The sequence below is a fragment of the Pantherophis guttatus genome, chromosome 4, assembly GCF_059756535.1.
Source record: "Pantherophis guttatus breed Tessera chromosome 4, ASM5975653v1, whole genome shotgun sequence".
Lineage (NCBI taxonomy): Eukaryota > Metazoa > Chordata > Lepidosauria > Squamata > Colubridae > Pantherophis > Pantherophis guttatus.
Genome location: NC_142066.1, coordinates 82,453,524 through 82,473,291, shown reverse-complemented (window position 1 = coordinate 82,473,291; position 19,768 = coordinate 82,453,524). Strand labels below are relative to the sequence as shown.

Here is a 19,768-nt window from a genome sequence, read left to right as displayed (position 1 = left end):
ACACATAGCCATGGCCACCCGGTCACATGACCAGCTAGCCACGCCCACCCAGTCACATGACCAGCTAGCCACACCCACAAAATAAGCCACACCCACAATGGTGTCCCTCTTTACCAATGTTAAAATCTGGTCACCTTAGGGATGAGGGATGGGGGGTGGGTGGAGGAGGGAAGAGGGGTGAGGAGGGATGGGGAAAAAATTGTTGTAATAAAACTTTTTAATAAAAAAAAAAAAGGCAAATTCAGAACTGCCAAGGCTTAGTGCTAGAATCTAACTTATTCTTTCAATTTAAACCACTGAGATTTTTAGTTTAATCTGCAATAAGCTCAAATTGGAAAATGGACAAATGCATCACACTAAAAATGGTCAAGGCTAATGCAATCAGAGGATAATCCAAAAGCACTATTTCTAAGAATTTTTTTCCCCAAAGCATACATATGAAAACAAACTTCTTTCCGAAATGGTTACGATGGAACCTGTAATACATGCAACTTCAATGGCTGGAAGTTAACAGTTTCTTAAAATTTCAATATTTGTGAAATACATTTTGTTCCTTGCAATTTTCTTCACAATGGATCTTGCCTTGTTCAATAAAGGTTATTCCATAGTAAATGGACATAAGTAACAACCTCTCAGTTGTGCTTATCAGCTGAGATTAAAAAATAATAGAAAAGGATAACTAAAACATGTGATCTGAAAGATATCTAAAAAAAGGACAGCATTATTTTTCCTCCTGAAAAATAAGTCACTTATTTTAATACAACAAAAATATTAAGAAAAGGACTGAATAGTTGAATAATAGGTTACATCACTTTGCATATTAGACATAGGTCTTTTGTACCTTTTGTTAATTTATGCCTAGAAATTTTAAGCATTTCAATGAATGAAGAGTAACAGAAAAAAAAATATACTGCTTCTGTGTCAGTAGAAACACATTTTGTACCCATTTTGTACTCCTTTTCTGCTTATTCAGCTCCTGCTGTAATTTTTTTTGAAACCAAAGAAACTATTAACAGTAGAGTTGTGTATGTGTGATCAAGTGTCTGCATGCATGTACATTATTTTCAGGTGAACTAACCTTGCAGGCAGAGGGGGGTCTGCTTTGCCAGCAACCAGCCAGGAAGATCTATGGTAGGCATATCTGTATCTCTTATTGTCCACTGGAACTATATCCATGAGCACAATGAACTTGGCTTCTGGATCCATGCCAGAAAAGGAAACCCTAATGGTTGGAAACATTCTTCTGAAACAGAAAGAATGAAATGAGAAAAAGAATATGTAAAGAGAATAATCCCTCACAACTGATTTAAGAAAAAATGGCCTTGCAGCATGAGAGGAAGGGAGGGGGGAGGGGGAGGGAGGGAGGGAGGGAAGGAGGGGAGGGAGAGGGAGGGAGGGAGGGGAGAGAGAGAGAGAGAGAGAGAGAGAGAGAGAGAGAGAGAGAGAGAGAGAGAGAATGTAATCTTTGTATGTTGGGGATTTTAAAAATAAGCCATTTCGCCTTATTCATTATAAGGACAATGGGCTCAGACTGTGTTATAATTGACACATATGTCTGCCTTTCTTTCTTCTGGAAGAAATACTGGCATACTAATTTCACAAAAGGAAGGGAGGCAGGTAAGCATCTCAGAAGGCAATGGAGATTCATTCTCAAGAATTACAGCCATTTTCAAAAGAGGAATAATATACCATAGTAATCAACTAAATAGAGACTGTGCAAACACAGAGGGTACTTTTGTTGACAGACAATTTATGGGCATAGAACCTAACACTGACATCAGATGCATTTTTCTACACATCTAATTTTACAATATAGAAATAGTTGTAACTCTGGACCTTCTCAATGTTGAAGAAAATCACAGATTTAATATGACTGAATAGCTGAATTCAAACAGGAAAGTGGAAGCAAAATAAGTTTTTATTGATCTGATTAACTGGTTTGGATTTATATTTTGCTAATTTTCCAATAATTGCATAGGGGAAGCTCCTTCTTGGTATGTATTTTGGTCTGCTATTTTTAAAAATATTCAGCATTATAAGGGGTGGGTGGGTTTGCTGAAAAAGTGCCATATTCCACCTTTACAGGTACAAATTCTGAAAAAAATATCTGATTTTCATATATCTATTGTGCAATAATTCAGTTACCAATTATCAGTTACTGGTAATTATCAGCTCCTGCCCACCTAACAGTTCTAAAACATGCAAATACATGCAAATGCCAATAGATTAATAGGTACCATTTCGGTGGGAAAGTAACAGCATTCCGTATAGCCAGGCTGGCCATGTGATCATGGAAAATGTCTTCAAATAACACTGGCTCCCTTGATCAAGAAATGGAGATGAGCACAGCGCCCTAGAGTAGGTCACAACTGGACAGGGAAACCTTTATCTTTACCTAACTACCTATGTCTGCAATTTCTTCATTTTTAACAGTATTTAAAAATGTTGGAATGGACTTTGTAGGTCTTCTAGTCCAACCCCCTGCCAAGCAGGAGATCCTACACCATTCTTGACAAATGGCAGTCCAATCTCTTCTTGAAATTTTCAAGTGATGAAGCTCCCACAACTTCCGAAGGCAAACTGTTCTATTAGTGTTTTCTGATTGTTCTATCAGAAAATTTATCCTTCTCTCCTTGTTCAGTTTCAATCCATTATTCCTTGTCTGGCCTACAGGTGCCTGGGAAAATAGCTTGACCCTTTCCTCTCTGTGGCAGCCACTCAAATATTGGAACACTGCTATCATGTCTCCTCTGGTCCTTCTCTTCACTAGACTAGCCATGCCCAATTTGTGTAACCGTCCTTCATATGTTGTAGTCTCTAGTCCCCTAATCATCCTGGTTGCTCTTTTCTGCACTTTTTCTAGAGTCTCAACATCTTCTTTATAGTGTAGTGACCAAAATTCGATGCAGTACTCTAGGTGTGGTCCTACTAAGGCTTTATAGACTGGTATTACTATCTCACTTGATCTTGATTGTATCCCTCTATTAATGCAATTTAGGATTGCATTGGCTTTTTTGGCTGCCGCCACACACTGCTGGCTCATATTTAGCAGTTGTTCACTAAGACTCCAAGATCCCTCTCACAGTTACTGATATTAAGCCTGGTTTCACCCAGTCTATATATCTACTTTTGGTTTTTCTTGCCTAAGTGTAGGACTTTACTTTTCTCTACATTGAATTTCATTTTGTTAGATAGTGCTCAGTGTTCAAGTCTGTCAAGATCCATCTGGATCTTGAGCCTATCTTCTAGGGTGTTAGCTATTCCTGCCAGCTTAGTACCATCTGCAAATTTGTAAGTTCCCCTTTTATTCCCTCATCTAAGTTGTTTATGAAGATATTGAAGAGTACTGGGCCTAAGACAGAACCTTGTGGCACCCCACTGTTTACTTCCCTTCATGTAGACATAGACTCATTAAGGACTACTCATTGAGTACGGTTTGTCAGCCCATTGCGAATCCATCTGGTGGTAAAGCTATCTCCCACTTTTTTCTAGCTTACCAAGAAGTAGATTGTGGTCTACTTTGTCAAATGCCTTGCTGAAATCTAAGTATATTATGTCCATAGTATTTTGCTGGTCTATTAATTTAGTCACTATGTTGAAGAATGAAATAAGATTGGTTTGGCATGATTTGTTTTTAACAAACCCATGCTGATTGCTAGTTATTATATTACTTGATTCTAGATGCTGGCAGATCTGGTTTTTTATTATCTTTTCCAGTATCTTCCCAGGTATTAATGTTATAGTATTAATGTATATTGACCCATATGCATTCTAGGAGGTTTTCGTCTTTGGTTTCATGCATTTCTGTAGCAATATAGTGGTCCTTTACATAAAGTGCAACTGCAGCTCCTCTTTTATGAAGTCTGAGGGTTTTTTTTGTAAGGTTTGTATCCTTCTATGAGTGTGTTCCAGTCATGGGTTGCATCCCATCAAGTTTCTGTTATTCCCAATTATATCATATCTACCTTCATGTATCAGTAGTTTGAGTTCATCCTTTTTGTTCCCCAGACTTTGTGCATTTGTATATAGGCACTTGAGATCTTTATGTCTGATGCTGGGTATGCTTCCTGTGTCTCTTATTTAGTGTTTGAGTTTTCTTCCAATTTGATGTCGCTAAATACAATTCTCTGTTCCACACATTGCATCACTCAATGCATTGATGAAGTGGAATCCAAACTATTAAAGCTTATGTCATAACAATAAAGTCCAATTATGTTAATGATTAAGGTGACAATTCAATACACCCCATTTCTTTACCTTCCTTTTTCATTAATTTTTAGGCTTCCTTGAGTTCTTACATCTGTTATGAATTATGCCTTTATAGTTGGCAGTGCCAACTATAACTCTTGCAGACCAAAAAAATGTCTGCCAAACATTTCTGTGAAAAACATTCATAATTAGTATCTAAATTAGGGGCATTTGTCTCAAACAACTTGTGACCAAGTTGGATGTCATGCCAAAATATTTTACAAGAATCTTTCAAGCAACGTCCTCCCAAGATTTTTTTTTAAAAGCAAGTAAATATTTTCCATCTGCATCTAATTTATACCTTTAATTTAATGTGGCTTAATAACTACTATAAATGTTTTTAAAAACAGTTTTCAATAGTTTTCCCCTACCAGTATTAAACATCAGGAAACTGACTTACAAGAGGCTCATTGTGAGAATAAAATGACAAGGAAATAATTAATTATTATTCTGAGCCCATGAAGGAAAATAATGGGATATTAATAAGATCAGGTAAAGTACTTTGATTGCCTTCCTTTGGTCAGTACCATTGATTTGCAAGGATGACTGTACTGTAAATCAGCATGAAAATAAGAGCCAAGATTCAAGATGTTCTCCCATACTACCCTCTAATTTAGCCTGGATTGTTTGTTTGGTTTTTCTTGAAGGCCACTATAACAAAAGTATAGTTTTTATCATACTTAGGACCATGAGTAGTATTTAGCTACTCAGCAGGATTACAGAGTAAACTGATACAGACAATCCAGTGAGAAATAAACAAATACATTAAATTGTCCTGCAAATTTCTTTTAGCTCCGGATGGAACTCCTATTTGAAGCAGATACTAATGGCAGAAATAAGAAAACAATCTAACAAAACTAGTGATCATTCCTTTTATAATGTTATACATTTTGTCCTAAACAATGTCATAACTCTTCCATTTATGTGCAGATTGGAGTGTGGGAGCAGGGAACAACAAAAGTATTGGCACAGTAGAAGTAATGTTGCAGAGTCTCTGGTATGCACCAATATTTAATGAACATTTTGGATATGATTCTGTGCAGAGTAGAAAGGCTTCTAGACTCTGATGAATTAATTTTTCCAAAGTGTAATACTGGCTTTACTTTCCTAGTTGTAAATACAGTGTGTATTGAATTCCTATCATCCACAAATAACATATTTATTTAATCTAAATCTAATCTAATCTATTATTATCAACTCACCAGTTGGGGCTGAGCAGACTGGTTAACATGTCTAAGGTCTGGGATGGCTGTTTTGATCTTCAAAATTGTCTCAATTCTCTTTGTTGTTTAGATTGCAAGAAACTAAAAATAGCTACTTCTGTGGAAATTGTTTCTGGTAGAATTCTCTCTATATCACCTTCCTCATTTTACAAGGGTTCAATCTAATTCATAAATTAGATTTGTTTCATTAAAATTATGGCATGTTTTACAAAGATTTCCAGTTTAGTCACTCTAATGCTTTCACCTAAACATGCTTTTCTATTTCAAATGTCTTATTTTTATTTTACCCCAAATAAAAATTCCACTGAAGATTTGCAGTACATATTAATATACCAATGCAGTATATCTCCTCAAATTGAAACAAAGTAGTGGGAGACAATTTCTGATGGCTTACATTATATATAAATGAGAGATAGTAACTTTTCAGAGTCTGCTGTGAGTTATAAGGGCAAATGTCCAATGTATGTTTATCTCTGTGAGACTTTGACATCAACTGACTATTAGTGTTTGTGTGAAACAGCCATCACAGATCAAAAACAGACCAAAAACACTCCACGGTATCTGACAACACTTCAAATGCAACACTTTTCTGTGGTGGTAATTATTCATTCAGCTGTGTGTCACACAGTGCTGTGGTATAATAAAGCAATGATACAGTGAACAAATCAGCACCACTTTATTGTCTGACAAGATTTCTAGCACAGACTGGATGTTTAAATAATGGGAAGGATACATCTGGCTTCCCTTCCAGGCCTGTTCCTAGACAATTTACCCATTTTAAAGTAACTAAGCAAATGTTTTCTTCCATAAAGTCAAGTCAATCCATTTTTCATTAAAAGTCAACTCAAAGCTGACTTCCTGTAGCCATGTGCCTGGTGGTGATTTCCATGGAGCTGATACATATCTGAGTATGCTGCCCCTGGGAACTAGATAATAATGCTTTTTAAAAAATTCCTATATTTTTACTACTTCAAATATATGACTCCATGCAGCATACAGACCAAGGTCATTATAAAAACAATTGAGCTGCTCAATACTATTAGAGGCCTAATTACCCCCCCCCCCAAAAAGCAGTGCTCTTCTGAATGCTAGGAGGAAGGAGGTTAACCATAGCTCTGGGGCAGCTCTGAGGTGTCAGGGCAAATAGAGAATTGAACAGAACACAGTGTTTATTGTATATTAGCCTGACCTAGCTGAAGCTGTGCTAAAACTACAAATTCCAGAAATCCCAGCAATTATCAATTTTGCTAGATAATTCCAGAAAATTATCACACATCTGAATGGTATCAGCTGTGGGCAAGATGCCCTAAACCCTGCCAAGCAATATTCCAGTCTTACCTTCCTGATTTTGTGATTATCATCTCAGTCCCTAGTTCGTGGAATTTGTCCCAAAGCTCTTTGGTTTCCAAATTGCAGGAGATCTTAGCCATCTCCTCACTAGGGATAACTGGGGTGGTGGGGATTAGTGGCTCTGTGCAGAGAGAGGAAGGGCTGCTACTGCTGGTGAAATCCCCATGGGTATCCAAGTTTGGCAAATCACTCAGAGGCTGAGAACAAGATGATTTCTCCACGAATTGCTCTGAAAAGAGGACAAAAAGAAAAGCAAGAGGCTGGTGAGAAGATCCACCATGGTTTTGTGTGTGGGATGGCTGCAAGAAGCTGATATATGCTAACCTTCTCCAGAAAATGAAACAAAAGGGCCCGGATTGATCAATTTTATGCAATAAATTTGCTCCAATGTCTGATAATCACAGCAGCTTTTGTGAACTCAGCTTTTAATAAAAATTGTTAGTTGGAAAATATACTGCCAGACTCCTGATATTTTTCCCCTAACACAGCTTTCTTCTTACAATGGGAATCAACATGTGGGAAAGGGGTGGGAAAGGGAGAAAAAGAAAGAAAGATGTCATCTAGTGGGGTTCTGCTTCTGTTTTTCAATCTTGTTGATTCTGCAAAATTTTAATTCAGAAAAAATAAGCCTATTCTCCAAATATATTTGCAGTTATGTTATAAAGAATTCTGCCCATTTCTCCAGAACAGACCAATTTACAGTATTCCCCTGAGTGGCAAAGTGCCAATGCCAGTGAATAGAAGGATTCATAATGATCTCTATCTCTACCCTCCAGTTGAAAAGTTCAAAAGCAAAATCTGGTAGAAAACACAGGAACTAACTGTTTAGGTAGAAGCATTCACGGGTATATGCAATTCCTAGTTGATTTTTATCCTTGCATACAAAAAGCTAGACTATCAGAGCAGCTACTATATCCAGTACACTTATAGAGATACTTGCTAGTTAAACAGAGAAGCATTTACTTGGGTCAGCATTCAGTAACAAAATTCTAGAGCAATTTGAGCATCTCACAAAATATTGGGAAGTCAGAATCATTCCAACAGGGAGGGTGGCTTTTATATGTCTTTACTTTCAATTATTTTGAGGGGAAAAAAGATTTTCCTACATGAATTGCCCAGAAGAATTTTAGATCACACATAGCTAGTTGCAGTGTGCATCCACTTCTCTTGTGGGAAACAACTGAAAAGTGAAAATAAGCCATAACTGATCCATCATTGATGGACAATAGGACTACTGCTGGTGTTAAATAATACTTTGGGAATTCCCAGAATCTTGATCAGAAATCCCATTGATTTAATTGGGGGTTGTCTTTAGGAAACTTGTTGGATATATGTTACATATCTGGTTTACAGATTTGTAACATATATCTCTGGTGACAGCCCTGTCACCAGGCCCCACTTCAACAACCTTTAGATTTCAGAAGTATATTTATTCATTTTAAATTTTCTAGAGGTCAGTGAGCATAATGACATTTAATTTCAATGTGTGATGCAGATTAAATATGTGGTCACTTCCCTCCAAAAGTGGCTGCTTGTAGAAGAGGCTTACTCACTTAACCATAACTTAACCATACTTGATTCACTTCATGCCAGTTTTCTGGAAACACTGCTCAACATAAATGAATCAAGGTAGGTAGGTTCATACAACCCACTAGCTGCTGACATTGCACAAATCTGCTTGCAAGATTGTTAGAAGAAAAGCAGAATGGAAAACCCTGCCCAGTACTTTGAATTGTTAAAGAAAAATCTATAATTAATATAGATGAACTTTGTGCAAAATAATTGCAGACACACAATCTTTCAGTCAAAATGAACTCTTGAAACCTTTACTTCATTTTACTCTGATCTGACTTTCCCTTCATTAGGAAGATGAGGCTGTATGAAGTAGTGGTTAAAGTGGAGGATCAAGTTTAAAGAAACTAGATTCAAATCCTGGTTTCTGCCAGAAGCTGATTTGGAAGTTTTTAGCTCAAACTTTCAGAATTGTCAAGATAAAAAGGAAACAGAGACAACCTTAAGCTCCCTGAAGGAAGGACAGGCTACACATTCAATTAAAAGACAAAAATAGAAAAAGAATTGAGGAGATGGTTTACTAGGTGTGGTGATGGAGTGGAGAGAGCCAAAAAACATGGTCACTCCAACAATTGTCAAGATACCCAGAAGGCAGTCCACCTAGTTCAAAGCTTCCAGAAACCATTTAGTCGTCAGGTGAACATCATTTTAAAACTAGAAATCGCTCCCAATCTCCCCAAGGACAGCAAGGATCTGAAAAGAGGATGCTGCAGGATAAGGGAGGGGGACTGGCTCCTGGACTAATGGGATCCACATCACGTAAATACATTACATTGGTTACATTATGTTGGTTTCCAAATCATGGGAATCAGAGAAACAAATGAGTGAAATGTGCAGGACAATCTTCGGCATTTTCTCATGAGTGATTTACAACTTCAGCTGGTTGCAATGGTTGGGTGATGCTAGAAATCACAATCAGCTTTCAGCACTCTACAAATTTAGCCGAGGTTACTTTTTCCTAAGTAGATGCACACCAGACAGCAGTTTGGAAATGTCCAGTGCCTGCAAAATATTAGGCCCGCTATAAAGGGCTTCTAGAGAATTGTGACATTGATTAAACAGACCAATGACTAACGAAGACTGACTGATTTTCCTGGAATCCCTAAGACTGAAGACAATCCCAGTCCGGATTTTCCCAGGGCCAGGCTCCTGGGAAATAAACAGCTCACAACAATTCCAGCTGTTTGAAATGTGCCTTATTGGCCAAGTCCATGTAAAAGCTGAATTCGCCTACTTTTGACAGCCCGAAATCAGCATGTCTGAATCAGTCCAGCATGAAATTATATTCCTTTCATACTGTTATTTACCAAGAACAAAAAATAATACTCTTGTCCAAGAAATTAATGGTAATAAAGGAATGGTAATAAAGGAAAAGAGTTCATTTTTCTGCAACTCTGCCGAACTAACCTGGCCGAAAATAACATTGTTCACCAATCCCACCTCTAACTCAGCCAACAATAGAACCTTCCTGATCTCAAGCCTGCATCTCAGCCTTAATTGCAAATCTTTCTTAATTAAGACTGCGGTGGAATCTGAAAAGCAGAAATCCATTTCTAACCCAGAAGTTACACTAGAAAACTTCCTCACTTAATCAAGCAATTGTAAATTTAAATAAAATCTAGCAGCATTGGGTCAGCATCTGCATAGGTGTGCTGCCTAGAAGATATTCAGCAGTTAGAACTCCTGATAATAATAGAAGGAATTGGATTGGGCCACTGAACCACTTAGCCCAGATCTAAAGGACAGAAATCCCTTGTTGCCCTTTAGAGAAATGTGGCAAATAACTTACTTCATGCTCATCAAATAAATGTAGCAAAGCTTGGAAGGTTTATTTGGCTTGATGGGATAGGAGAAGCTTGGGTGGATCTAAGCGAGCATCCCACTGATGTCAACAGAATTGGTATATCTGCTTTTGAATGAATAAAATTCCCTGGACAAATTCCAGATTTGGAAACAGGTCAAACACAACAGTGTGGAACCTAATACTTTCAAAGACTTCATACACAGAGATCAACAGGGACAGGACAATGTTTGGGCTTAACAAATAAAGCAGAATATCCCCTATCTCTCCCACAGCTCATTTCCCATCCTCTGGTATGAAGTCTAGTATTAGAACTTAAAGCATCTCTGTATAATTTGGTTCTAATGAGTATTTGAGAGTTGATTCTGAAGTTCTTTTTATTTTTCTTTTGAAAATTGAAATGAAAGGAAGAAACTCACATTTTTAGGACCCCAGCTTGGAGAAAGACAGATATGCGATCACACTCTTTTTTATAGCTAAAAACAACAGCAACTATTTTCTGTCTTTCCTACACTTATCAGAGCTCAAACCTAAAAAAAACTTTCCCAAAACTTCATCTCCAAGAAGATAAAAGAAAGCAGTTTAGGGCATTTTTTAATTCTCTAATGTTAATTAAAAAGGAATTTTTTTCCATACAGAGGTTTCATTTATATGGTCGCTTTTTAACATAAGACATAAGTCTGAATGTCCATCAAGAGCTTACACCGGCCCAATGTCTGATTTTTTCAACATAGACCAAATGGCTGGGTGGACGGAGATTAACATTTGAACTACTATAAATCCATGTATTTGCCATAAGCTAAATAAATAAAACATAAGACTGAGTTTTTTTCTATTTCTCTTTGAAAAACGTGTTTAACTTTTCTAAAATTAATTCTCTAGTAGTTAGGAAGGCAGCTAACAAAGCAGAAAAGAGAAGCATTTGTTTTTTTGCTCAACAATGTTTGTAAAGAAAGTGCTATGTCAGCAAAACAGAAAATTGTGGAAAAAATGTTTAAAGGAAATAACTTGAGGAAATTTTACTTTTCTTTAGGAAATCCATCGAGGCAGGGATCTATTAAAATTTGTGAAAAGTACTGCCAACTCATTCAGCTTCAGTCATTTTTTAAAGTTCGTGCCCTTAAGTTTGTACATCGTTTCAAGACTGACAACAATTTCTCTTAAAAATCATGGGGACATTTCCAATTGGAAATCTTAAGGATCTGGCAATTAACTGGCGAATTTAAAGCTCCAATCGAGAATTGTTTATTAGGTAAAAAAAAATCCCCTTAAATTCAGCCAGGATTTTTGGTAAATACAGCAATTCGTTCTATGTGATTGCGTTTCTCTATCACCAATATAGTGCGCAAAGAGTTCCAGCAATTATCTGGAAATCGGTCCTGCTTGAAACTAAGGATATTTGTTGTCACTGCATTGATTGGGGGCAGATCTTGTTTATTCAAATTATGGTCTGATCCTGTGTCTTCGTATTTGGAAACAAGACCCACTAATTTAAATGGGACTTTCAGTGTCATTATATGTTCCCACATCACCAGTATTCCAGATAAGTATGAGTTCCATTATATCATGTTTATGGTGGAAATGGGAATGTGTCACCGATCCCACTTATTGTAGCCTTGTACATTTCTATCGAATGCCCAACAATTATATCTTAGGAGGCTGTGTGGATCCTTGCACTTTAAAAATCAGTCATGTCTCAGTGGGGCAGAACTTTGGTTAATTTTATAAGGCAAGAATTTCAAATAAGGTGGACAAAGAAAACGGACTTTCGTCCTATTTTCTTTGGCTGCTGAACCATGGTGATTTTGTGGGCTTGGGAGTCCCTTGCATAGGGTAATTAAAGCTTATTTCCCCATCAATTCGACTCTTAGGAAGGGTTACCCCCAAGGGCTTTTCTGTTTTGGAATTCGGTTGGGTTTTGAAAGGTAAAAGCTTTGCTTTGATTTAATAAGCTCAAACAAACATAGTCACCTTTGAATGCGTCCTTTAAATATGAAATTTGAATAGCACAATTTAAAATCCAGGGCAGGTTAATTCAATACATTCACTCTAAAGGGCAGTTTTTCTCAGAAACAGATTTCCTGTATCTCTTGGATGTTACTTAGTAAAGTTTGTACTAGGATCAATAGATACTCGTTAAAATTCTGCTTGTTGGGGGGGGGGATCTGAAATTTTAAATTGTGTGAATTACTTCGGTTTCATCCCCTATCATTCTCAATCATTAGGTCAAATAAGAGTGAATTCAAGATCGTATTTCAGAGTCACAGGTTCGCTAGCTCTGCAAACATACCTAGGAAAGAATAAGTTCTGACCATCCCCCTTTGAAAGCTAAACTATCAACCAAATCCAGTTGACCTCTACTCAGTCAAACCTCTCTAGATCCCACAGAAATCCCCCGCACATCACTTCCTCCCAGAACGCCGGCCGATCCCGAAACTAGACTTACCCAGAGGCTTAAGGGTGTTTTCGGGGCTTTCTTTCTCTTTGGGGTTTCCGCTTGACATGAGCGCTGCGATGGAGAAGGCGTTCGCACGGGAGGAGAGCTGAGGTTTGGGTGACATGGTGTACTCCATGACTCCGAGACCGCAGTGCCTAAAATCGCAAAACCTAGTCACCTCTGAGTACTTTTCCTTTTTTCTGCACCGGTCCCGGCGTCAGCCCAGGCAAAAGGGAAGAGACCAAAGCCGACCCGCGGAAATGGCAGCACTGGAAGAGAGCCGGGCAGTTATGCGGTGCTCATCTTTTCCCCGAACCCAGAGCATGGGTTCGAGTTGGCGGCAATGAGCGCTAGAGATAACTCAGTGGAGCAGCCCCTAGCTCCTCCGCATTAATTTGTTGGCCGCCTAGATCCTATCGGCTGCCAGCCAATCAGCGCCTGGCTACGTCAGGACTCCCTGATCCCACCAGAGGGGAGAGAAAGGGGAGGGGAGGGGGGAGGGGAAGGACAGGGGACAGGAGCGCTCTAAGCTCGGCTCTGGTTGAAACAAAACTGGCTCGTGGAGCAAGATATTTTGGATCCGAATTAACTCAGCCGGGCAACTGAAGACACGAAATGGGTCTGGTTTTTCGGAGCTGCTTTGCGGGAAATCAAGTACAATTGAAGTATCCCTTTGGATCGGTCAAACCGACTAAGCAACCAACTACTTCATGCAAAGTAGCTCCACCCGCTTGCTCAGACCAAACGCATCTGGGCTCGGGGTTTGCAGTCAGTGTCAACTTCTCAGTAATTCTTGCTATGCCTAAAGCAGAGATCACGTAGGCAAGATTTAAAATACATCTTCTTCCCATGGAAATCAACAATGCCCCAGTCCCGCCTAAGAAGTAACTCAGATTTCAGTCTGAAGATCTCATTTCTGGAGGGTTTCTTCCTACCTTGTCCTACCCTTTACATCAAACACACATGCTACTCGTTTATGGAACTAACCAATGCACATATTAGGCCAACAGAACAACTATGAATAGGTTGTAAGAAGCTAGCTATGGAGGAAAATGGAGTCAGTCTTACAGATGTCTGGTTAGTGTTCCTTAGTTAACCACTGTTAAGTTAGCTGCAGCTCCTATAAATAGAACGTGTCCCAACTTCTATTCAAATCGGAACGAAAGCTTTTCCTGAAGTATGTTTACAACTTTGCTTCAAATGAGAAAAAAATGGATTCAATTGTCTCATGTAGAAGATTCTTTTTTGGGGGAAGAAGTATTATATGATTTCATGAACCTGCATGAGTCAGTAAATACTCCGGTCTTTCTGATGGATCCCCACCACCAACTGCTTGGCCATCATATCCCGCACACTCAGAAGTAATATTTAAGATACAATTGAACTATAGTTTTCACTTAATAAGGGAAAAAATGCAAGGATTGTTGGAGGCTGTTGTTCCTCACCATCTTTTTATTTTTAATGATCTCATAAAACAAAATAAGGCTTCTTGGATGATTAACACACATGTTCTGGAAAGGAACTATAGTAAATAAAATGTGATTTTTCTGCTGCACTACCAGGCAGTTTTTTTAAAAAAATTTGATTTATATGCCGCCCTTCGCCGGAGACTCAGGGCGGCTTACAATGCGTTAAGCAATAGCCTTCATACTTTTGTACAATTATACAAAGTCAGTTTATTGCCCCCATAATCTGGGTCCTCTGGGTTTATGGATCTTTATTTTATAGAAGGTTCTTATTCCTAAATAAATTTCTTGAAGATATTTTTCCGATTTCTAAGATAGCTGAACGTATTATACCTAGTATAATTTTTAAAAAATTAAACCATCTTGGTATTTTAAGTTTCAAAGTTGTAGATAATTCCAGTCCTAGATTCCAAGTTGTTTAAATTGCAACCCTTTGCACATTTATTCGAATTAGCAACCTAATTCGGCAGACTTGCTTTCAAGGAGAGAGCAGAAAAATACTCTTTAAATTCTAAGGGAATCGTGTGCATGCGGTTTGGAAAGAATTCATGATACCCTGAATCTCAAATGAACACATCGCTATTTTTACCATCGATATGTTACAAACGGCCGATATATCTTACAAACGCAGAAAATGAGCCGAGTAAACGACAGTTGAATTAATCGTGAGTTAGAGTCCAGCCAATGGATTCCCCTTCCATAAATTTCGCTGGGTTGGTCCTCTGCCCGTTTTAGAATAACGGCGTTGCTTGAAAGTACAAGGGTTACCGAGATAATTTCTCTGCTTGGGTTGTCCCTATGCTAACTTTGAGGCTATTGCCAACTGACTCGAATGCTTCTCTTGCTAATGAGCCCGATGCTTTCAACGGAAGAAATGAAAGTGCCCTCTCTTTTCTTTCAACAGCCCTTTCCCTGGGCCACTTTTAACGAATAGCAGCGCTCCTGCCTTTCCTGAATTGCGCGTCTCGGAATGTACAGTATCTGGGAAACGTAGATAACTTTCTTTTGCCCCAAAAAACCAATGAGCTGCAACTCTCCGAGTTTTTCTTTGTTAAAGGGGTCCACGCAGCAATTAAGCTTCATGTTTAATTCAAAGAATTTAAAACTGTTTGCAACTGATATGCATCTGTCCTCCCCGCTTCGTATTTCCATTCTGATCCAAAGATGGTTTTCAAAATGCAATTGGACTTTGTTTTTCTTACCTTGAAAACGTTTTGCTTCTCACCCAAGAAGCTGCTTCAGTTCGCTTCTTTGGATGAAAAGAGAAACTTTTTCAAGGAAAAACCCAAGAACGTCTAGTTGCCTTTTGAAAAGTACCTTTGAGACAACCACGACATGGCTGATTGGGAAATGACTATGGAGGTTCTCAGTTTGACTTTTCAAGGCAAGAATTAGCTAGTCTTGCGCTAAATTACTAAGTAATTCAGCATTAAAAGATTATGAAGATTACTTCCTAAATCAGCACTTTTAATGGGACTTCAGCCACAAGTTGAGTACTCGAAATCTTTCCATCTTCCGTAACAGGTCTTTAGCCCTTGGAAGATAGAAAAGGAGATGAGGGCTGAAATGGACTTGTTCTACCTTTCTCTTTGGAGGAATCTGCAGTTTCCAGCAAATGAAACGTCTGCAAGAAAACAACCAAGCTCAGTGGCCAGGTTTTACACAAGAGAGCCAATTCCAGGCAGAATTCTAGGTCAAAAAACCTTCGGTCTCAAATTTTTGCTGTTTTGACTTCCACAAAAATTAATCCCTCAAACTGATACTTCCAGTGGGCCCAATCTCAAGTGCTTGGATTGAAAGACCTAGCAAGAAAATGTAAAGATTTTGGAGCCATGCTTCCTCATCAGTAAGAAAAACCCACCCTTGCAAACTATAATTTTTTGGTGACACCTGAGTGTCACCTAGGGACACTGGCTTCCATCAACAGCCTTAATGAATCTATTTCAGTTAAAGCAGTTTTTAAAGTAATATTTATTTAAATATGAAGAGTGTGTTTTATGATAAAGCCATGGACTGTATTCACACATCAATGTAACCAATTATTTCCTTTAACCCTGATTTGTTTACTAAACATTTGACTAGGTTGAGATAGTTAGGTTAGGTTAGATAAGGTTAGATAAGCCCTAAAACTATGTCTGAGTGAAATACAATGGCTGACTTTAACCAGGACACTATATCAAAACCTGCTGAATCACATTATACAGATGCGACCCCACCAATGATGGGTTGTTGTTGTTGTTTGGCTAGTGTTAAGGCTAAAATTCTGCAAATCTCACCCACTGAAATGAGTGGGCCATATTTTTGATAGTACAAGGCAGCTGCCTTATGTGCAATGAAAGGCACATCTGCCAAGCAAGAGGCAGAATTCACTTGTCAGAATAATGCCAGCCTTACTGGCTTTAAGAAACAGATCACCAAAAATTGTATTCTTGACTGAAGCAGAATCTCCAGATCTCCCCTTTCAGGCACTGCTGACTTTCCTTACATAGACAGACCCCTGGAAAAGGAACACAAGGATAAAGCCGCTCTTGCCCCCCTAGGAAGAATTGCAGGCAGCTAGTATCTTGCATTTCATCCGGAATCTTTTGAAGAACTCAAGATGGCAGAAACCGAACATGTTTAGCAAATTGTACTTGTCCATGCCTTCAGCTCAGCTAGTTGAAGGTGTCAGTTCATCTGGGTTGCATGAGTTATCCAGGGTTACTTGGTATTCCCAGTTTGGTGGGTGAGAATCACATTTCCAGTGCAGTTTAGTTCTTATCAATATTGTGAAAGTCTGTAAACATCAAATTATTGTGTCCCAAATGGAGATGTTTCTGGACTTGCATTTAATCTGATTACATGGACAGAAATAGATGGAAATGCCACCTTTATTATTCTAAAAACATTACAGTTTGGGCAGGATCATCCAATGCCACTGAGTAGTGGGCTTCTAACAGGTGTGCAAAAGATACCTTTCTTTCCCAAGTGTTTGGACTACATGGGGATTCCCAGGATCCCTAGGCAGCAACTGGTCATATTGCATTGATTAACTATCATTGTATCCAAATATCCAACAGTTTGGATATCAGTTTGGGTATAACTTGAAATGGTTTACCTCTGCTGAGCTTTCCACCTTCCCATCCATTGTTTTTGCATCTGATTCTACACATTATGCAGAATTCTTAATTGTTTTGACCTTATACACTTTCATTAATATTTTTTATATATCTGCAATCTTCAAGGCATTGTTCGATTTTTTATAATGTACTGCACAACAAATTGTCACTTTAACATAGGATGTTATGAAAACTCAGACAGTCCCATGATTGCTTTTGGTTCAATGGAAACACAAAAGATCAGATTAAATAAACCAGATAAAAATGCATTTAAAAAAAAAAACATGGATAGCAAGGAAGAGATACAAAGTAAAACAAAAATTGGGGGCAATAATGATCCTCCTTTTCCTGTGTTAAATGTTTTTCCTGTTTTACTATTCTGAACTTCACAGAATCTGATTATTTGGTTTATTGACTGGATAATTATCCCACTTTTTCATTATTGTTAACCATCCAGTTTGCCTCCACTTAGTCAATCATAACTGTTTTGTGTCTAATGATGTTCCTTATCACAGAATGAAAGCGAAGAAACAGGATTAAGGGGAATCTGCTGAATGTGTCTGAAATTCTATTTTCTTGTCAAGATGTTAAATTTTGGGATTTGAAAAATTAAAAAAAGGTTAGAGAGATTTTTTTTAAAAAAGGTTAGATATATTTTTGTGAACTGCTTCAAATCATAACCACCTCCTCCTTTTCTGGAACTTAAGCAAATGCATGACTCAATCAATCTTTATTATGGTTATAGACCAGCAAAACAAATACATGAAAAATATCTTCCATTTTTTTCTCCTTCCATTCTAGACAGAAAGTCTAGGAGCTGAAGTCCACTTCATCCAAGCTTTACTAGAGGTAGCTGAACAAGTTCCATCAACCCCAGTATTTGGCAATACTGGTCAGGGATCATGAAAATTGAGCTTTCTGTGTTCTTTAAGTGAGATTTTGCCAAATGTTCCATTCAAATAGATTTATTATGCTGACACCTTTCAGGGAGAGAAAAAAATGAGGGTAGGATCTGACTAAAATTTCCTCCTACCTATGTGTTGATTCCTGGATAACCATCTTCAGGACAAGGGCAGAGCTCAGTCTCAAGACTTTTTCTGCAGCACCTTTTCAAGCAGGATACAAAGAGGGACAACCAAGAAGGGCAATTTGAGTGAAGACTAACCTCCACAGTCCCTTGGCTGCAAATGCAACTGGCCAGTCACAAAGGAAAATCTGCCCCATAAGGAAGAGCATTGGCATATGATCAGCATTAGGTTTCACTAGACAGCAGCTTCCACATCCTCAAGTGTGCTCAGCTAGGTAAAAGTTGTTGGCTGATACAGCTGACTGCATTAGCAGAAGAAAACAAGGCTGTCTTTGAAATATTTTTCTTTCCATCATTTGGAAATAAGTTGCCTCTTTTAGGGTTTCCTAGCACTCTATCCTCCAATTCTGTTATCTGTCCTGTCTCAGCACCCAGGGGAAACAAGGGCGCCTGCCTTCTAGCCTCCCTCCCTCTTTTCACCTTGCTCCTGCCCTAAGCTTGTATTGAAAAAGAAAGAGAAGAGAAACAGCCCTTATATCTGCATACACTATCAGTTGCAAACAGATGTTTTATTTCAATTTCAATGAAAGACAACACACATATAGTGTAAATGCAGGGCTTTCATTTTGGGGAATTTTCTTTGTTTTTTAAAATTTGGCTAACAGTTAAGAGGCTAACAAAATTATTATAAATGGAAATAAGGATGTTGCTTAACCATTAAATTAGTAGTTAATGCAAAAAAGAAAGGATTGCCATGCTTAGTATTCAAAGGATTTTGAGAGATAGTTTGAAGATGACAATCACTGTGGAAGAGGCTAAAGTCTCTTCCTGGAGGAAGGCATGGCCAGCTGTCTGACACCCAGAAAAGGGAGACTCCTACAAGGAGGTTGACGTATATGCCAGGTCCACTTATTATACTGCCTGTAGATCTCCAATTTAGGGCAAAGACCTGGATGACAAACTATTGAAAGATATGCATGTTGAAAATTATATTTGCTCATTCCCTGGAGAGAGACCTGTAATCTCTCCAACTGCAATGTAGCAGTAACTTTCCAGCAAAGCCTTCATTGCTTTCAATGGGATTTTTCAGAAGCATCTCTCTTGTCTGATATATTCTCTGGACTCTCCAAGAGATTTGGACTCCCTGGTTCTGTAAGATTGTGGATAGAGGATCCTATCCAGTTTCACTTTCAACCTATTTCAAATTTCATTTCCCCTTGCATCAAAAAGAGAAACATTCTCTTAAGCATGTTATGTAAATGTAAATCTTATGATGGGAAAAGGAAAAAACTTGATTAAGACTTGAAGATTGACAATTAGATTGTGGCAGTTATGTGCTAAAAGCTTCTGTGGAATATTCTGCAGAGTAATGCGGAATACACTTTGCTAATTTCTGGGGACTCTTGTCAGCCAGAAAAACCAGGCTGGGAAGATGAAGTGGGAACTCTGCAGCCCGTGGGGGTTTTTTCAAGTTCACTTGCCTAGCTTGTTTTTGTAGAGAAAAGAAGTGTGGGGAAGTGGCTTTTTGTGTGCTTTGCTTCCTCTG

General features: G+C 38.3%; 1 protein-coding gene across 1 annotated transcript in view; it reads right to left on the bottom strand.

Annotated features, from left to right (window-relative positions):
* Window positions 1-12,973, bottom strand: part of TBX20 (T-box transcription factor 20) — a 61,210-nt gene extending 48,237 nt beyond the window's left edge. Inside the window, exons 1-3 of the mRNA XM_034409747.3 lie at window positions 12,641-12,973; window positions 6,810-7,050; window positions 1,079-1,243 (exon numbers count right to left, since the gene is read on the bottom strand). Coding sequence (XP_034265638.1) covers window positions 1,079-1,243; window positions 6,810-7,050; window positions 12,641-12,767 — 533 coding nt within the window. The 5' untranslated portion in view covers window positions 12,768-12,973. The remainder of the gene's footprint in view (window positions 1-1,078; window positions 1,244-6,809; window positions 7,051-12,640) is intronic.
* Window positions 12,974-19,768: the final 6,795 nt, after the last annotated feature.